Source organism: Calidris pugnax, unplaced genomic scaffold, assembly GCF_001431845.1.
Source record: "Calidris pugnax isolate Ruff unplaced genomic scaffold, ASM143184v1 scaffold24, whole genome shotgun sequence".
Lineage (NCBI taxonomy): Eukaryota > Metazoa > Chordata > Aves > Charadriiformes > Scolopacidae > Calidris > Calidris pugnax.
This window is the reverse complement of record NW_015090922.1, coordinates 22,227,715-22,231,465: the sequence shown is the minus strand read 5'-3', so window position 1 is coordinate 22,231,465 and position 3,751 is coordinate 22,227,715. Positions and strand designations below refer to the sequence as shown.

General features: G+C 45.2%; 1 protein-coding gene across 1 annotated transcript; it reads right to left on the bottom strand.

The window, feature by feature from the left end:
- Positions 1-678: 678 nt before the first annotated feature.
- On the bottom strand, positions 679-2,631 carry MAP1LC3C (microtubule associated protein 1 light chain 3 gamma). Its single transcript, XM_014950591.1, has 4 exons — positions 2,527-2,631; positions 2,388-2,443; positions 2,139-2,245; positions 679-1,144 (listed from the first exon to the last, which is right to left on the bottom strand). The coding sequence occupies exons 1-4, from the start codon at positions 2,582-2,584 to the stop codon at positions 934-936; spliced, it is 432 nt and encodes a 143-aa protein (XP_014806077.1). The 5' UTR covers positions 2,585-2,631; the 3' UTR covers positions 679-933.
- Positions 2,632-3,751: the final 1,120 nt, after the last annotated feature.

The window sequence follows — 3,751 nt, the reverse complement described above, 5'->3', positions numbered from 1 at the left end:
CGTGACAGCTTTGACATTTTCTAGAGACAACTGGTATACCTCTTAATCACAAAGTACATTACATGGCTTTGTCAGTTGTTGAAAGAAGGCTCCCTGAAGCCCTTTGGGGGAACTGACAAGCAGGTGCCTGTAGGAGATGGATATGACTATCTATCTACAGAGACCAGAGTATCCGAGTTCAGTAGTAAGAATAGACTGTTGAACACTTGATTAAACTACAGTTCAAGTTGTGCTATCTGCATTTAGGTTATGCTGACTGGAAATCAGTTTGGCTTATTTAAACAGGTGCTTATGTATATTACAGATACTCAGTGTTTCCTGTAACAGCCAACAGTAGTTTATCTGGGTGTTGAACTTAACACTGCATTTGAACCCTGCTCTAGCACTAGTACAGTCTGCTTAATCTTGCAGCTCAGGTATCTAGCTTAATGAACCATTTATAGGTATGGTGTTGCTCCTGTGTGACCTAACTTCAGCTTTGTTTTTCCATTCAAAAATTCAGAGTGGCTACTCAAGCAACGCTTCATTTAAAAAGCACAGAGCTTAAATTCCCAGAATTATTCTAGGACTTTCTCCTAGACAGACTTTTACAGTCTTTTCCCCAGATTAAAACTAACATTCAACTCAATACTTAAAAGCTTCTTTATTTTACTCTTAGACTTAAGCTTTAAGGACACTTTAAAAATCAGTTCTATAACAAAGATTGATATTGCAAAAAAGTGGAGGTGCAGTTCCAAAAAACCCCATAGTGTCTTCAAATATAAAAATATATATCCAAATTATTATCTAGGAAAAGTGTACCACCATTTCTGCCTTGAGCTGGTCCTGCCAGCTGGTCTCCCCACTAGAGAGCTCAAGCTCATACTGGAAGGAGCATCTCCAAGGTTCATGTCACAGGCAAACTGCTTCACTGCAGCACATAGACCCCCAACCTTAAGTTTTTTGAAGGCATTCCATGGTTTTCCCTTGTGTAGTGGGTAAAAAGCATCCAAACATCTCCTGGGAAGCATATGTCATATACACAAAGCCATCTTCATCTTTGTAGTCCCTGTACACTTCTGCCATTGTCAAGGACATACTGGCTAGGCTTTTGTTGTTCACCAGCAGGTAGAAAGCTTGTGTAGCTGTTAGAGCCATCCTGCTTCTAATTGAAGAAGGGAGGAGAAATAGAGCATTAAACATTAGCAAATTCAAGACGGTTTCCACTTTAGTCTATGCAATACATTAAGCAGAGCAGTTGCATGAACTATGTACAAGAAGTGCTGTGTAAAATCATTATGTGGTTTAACATCTTCATCAGCAGGAAGTTAACTGTGGGCTTGGAAGCTGAAAGGCTTGTGCTGTGAGGAAAGGCTTACATTGTTAGACTGTGAGTGCTACTGAGCCTGGGCTTAGAGTTCCCAGTTACTAGAGAGAAGTGCTGAGTAGAAACCAAAAGCTTCTGCAGTACAGCTGTAGTAAAGGATTCCAGCATGGTCTGTTACACGTATTTTGAAGTCTACCTTCAAAAGAAGAGTCCTTCTCAGAAGGACTCCATATGAGGATCAGCACCTAAGATGTCCAAGAGCCAAAAGCCTCTTTCACAGAAGTGAACATCTAGAATGATCTTTTCTATACTTTAAGAAGTGGTCTGGAAAGTACATAGCTTTCCTACTTCATCAGGGAACATCACTAAATACTTTGGGAAACTTCTTCCCTGTAGCATTTTATAAAGAATATTTTAAAAACACATTACATGCCACTCATACCTAAGAGTTGCTTTGAACTTGAGCAAATTCAGCAAGGTACAGTAGGAGAGCAAGGCAGTAACAGCTATAAGCAGAACAAATCCAGAGAGCCCCAGTGCCAAGTTCATCAAGCAAGAAGAAAGGAGTCTGATATAATTATTTACTCATAGTTAGGGAGAAGAGAGAAGTCTTTATGAATCCAAAGAGCATGATTCACATTTTCCCCTAAATGCACCTGAGAAAGCATCTGCTGATTTTCTTTAAGCATTTGCAAGAGATGGAGGCCATTACTAACACCATCATCTTCCTCCCCACTAAAGAAAGCAAGATGTTCCAGCACAGCCCTAGGAAGTACCTGCTTAGAGAAGAGCAGCAAGCCCCAGCCCAGCCCCACAGGTGCTCCCTGCCTACCTGATGATGGTTATGAACTGCGTCATGGTCAGCTCCTCGGGAACAAGAAACTTGGTTTTGTCCAAGAGAGGAAGGTATTTCTCTCTGTGGTACCTCTCGACAATTACCTGTTTTAATTAGAGTCACACTTAGCAAACCCTAAAACAGTCAGGTCCCTTCCCCCTTCCCCTCCACGCTTCAGAGAGGGGTTCCCAGCACTTCTTTTTAAGTAGCAGCAGTAACCTCCGATAATACAAAACAGACATTTACCGGGATTTTTGTTGGGAACTTCGCCCGGATTCCTGCTACTTCTTCCAGCCGGGTGGCTGCGCGGGAGAAAGGAGAAGCGTTACGCGTGCGCGCAGCCCGCCGCCGCCGCGCAGCCCCGCCGTGCGCCCGCCGCCCCTACCGAAACTCTTCCTCAGCTTGAACGGCCTGGCCGCCTGCGCCCCCGGCATCGCCTGCATCCTTCCTCCTGCCCTTCCTTCCTCCCCCTCGCCGGCCGCGCTGCTCCCACTACTGCTCCCGCCGCTGCCTCTTATGGAGGCGGGTCCCGCTCTGTCCCGCCCCGTGCCGTGCCCCCGTGCCGTGCCCCCGTGCCGTGCCGTGCCGTGCCCGGTGCCGCCGGCAAAGCCCGCCCCGCCCGGCCGCGGGGGGCGAAGGGGTCCCGCTCCCGGAGGGTCTTGTCTTTTCCTTTCCCCTCCCCGGCGCAAAGGGAAGGTGCCATGTGCTGCTGGGGAGCCCCCCGCTCTGGCTTGTCCTAGCAGCACCCTTTCTGTGCTCGGCGTTCTTTGCCATACTTTACCCAAACTGCAAGGTGCTTTTTATACAAAGTAATATAATACGTTGTGAGGGGGCTTTTGAGTACCCTACAGGGGTGTGAAAGGGCGCAGCTCCAGGCTCGACTGTTTCCATCTGTCTTCCAGATGGCCAGCCCAGGAGGTCTGTCACCTTCTCATTATTTACAAACTGCTTTCAAATTGTTTCTTTTGTCTTAGGAAAAACAACAATAACAATAACAAAAATCCAAACAAAACCCCCAAACTTGTAAGTTTTCGTATGTCAGTTTTCATATGCTCGAGCTACCAGATTGCTTATTTTCTGAATGACCTGGAAGGTGAGCTTTAAACTCTGTTTTTGCCTCTAAGGCATGGTCATGATTTTAAGGGTTTCCAAACAGACTTGAGGTTCTGTCTATTTGCAAAATACAATGAGACAGATTCCCTGCCTTTTTGATTGCTTTTTCACCTGCTTTTACTTCAGCTGTCAAGATGGCTTCACAGCCAGACATGGCTCAGCAAGGAGTAAAGTTAACTAAAGGCTGGTTGGTGTGTATGTGAAGTGGATGCCTGGAATTGATCCCCATTACTCATTTGCTTTGTTTATGCCTTTACAATACAGTAATTTTCATTTTATTTGATCTATCAGGCTATGGGCAACTGGAAGTTTCTGAGGTTTATGAGCTACAGTTTATGGGTTGAGGGTTTGGCTGCTTTTTCAAGGACCTAAGATGATTTTGAAAAGTAACATCTTTATTATAGTATGTGTGCGCTATGTATGCATACGGCATGATTTTCAACCAGCCTTTCCAGAACAGTTTCCAGTGGCTGAAGACATTAGTGCTGCCGAGATGT

What these genes read in the sequence shown, in the direction of transcription:
- MAP1LC3C (XM_014950591.1), bottom strand. Translation starts at nt 2,584, where the DNA reads ATGCAGGCGATGCCGGGGGCGCAGGCGGCCAGGCCGTTCAAGCTGAGG. An exon ending in CAAGCTGAGGAAGAGTTTCG is followed by an intron (nt 2,444 to 2,526) that starts GTAGGGGCGGCG and finishes TCTCCCGCGCAG; the next exon opens with CCACCCGGCTGGAAGAAGTA. An exon ending in AGTTCCCAACAAAAATCCCG is followed by an intron (nt 2,246 to 2,387) that starts GTAAATGTCTGT and finishes TAATTAAAACAG; the next exon opens with GTAATTGTCGAGAGGTACCA.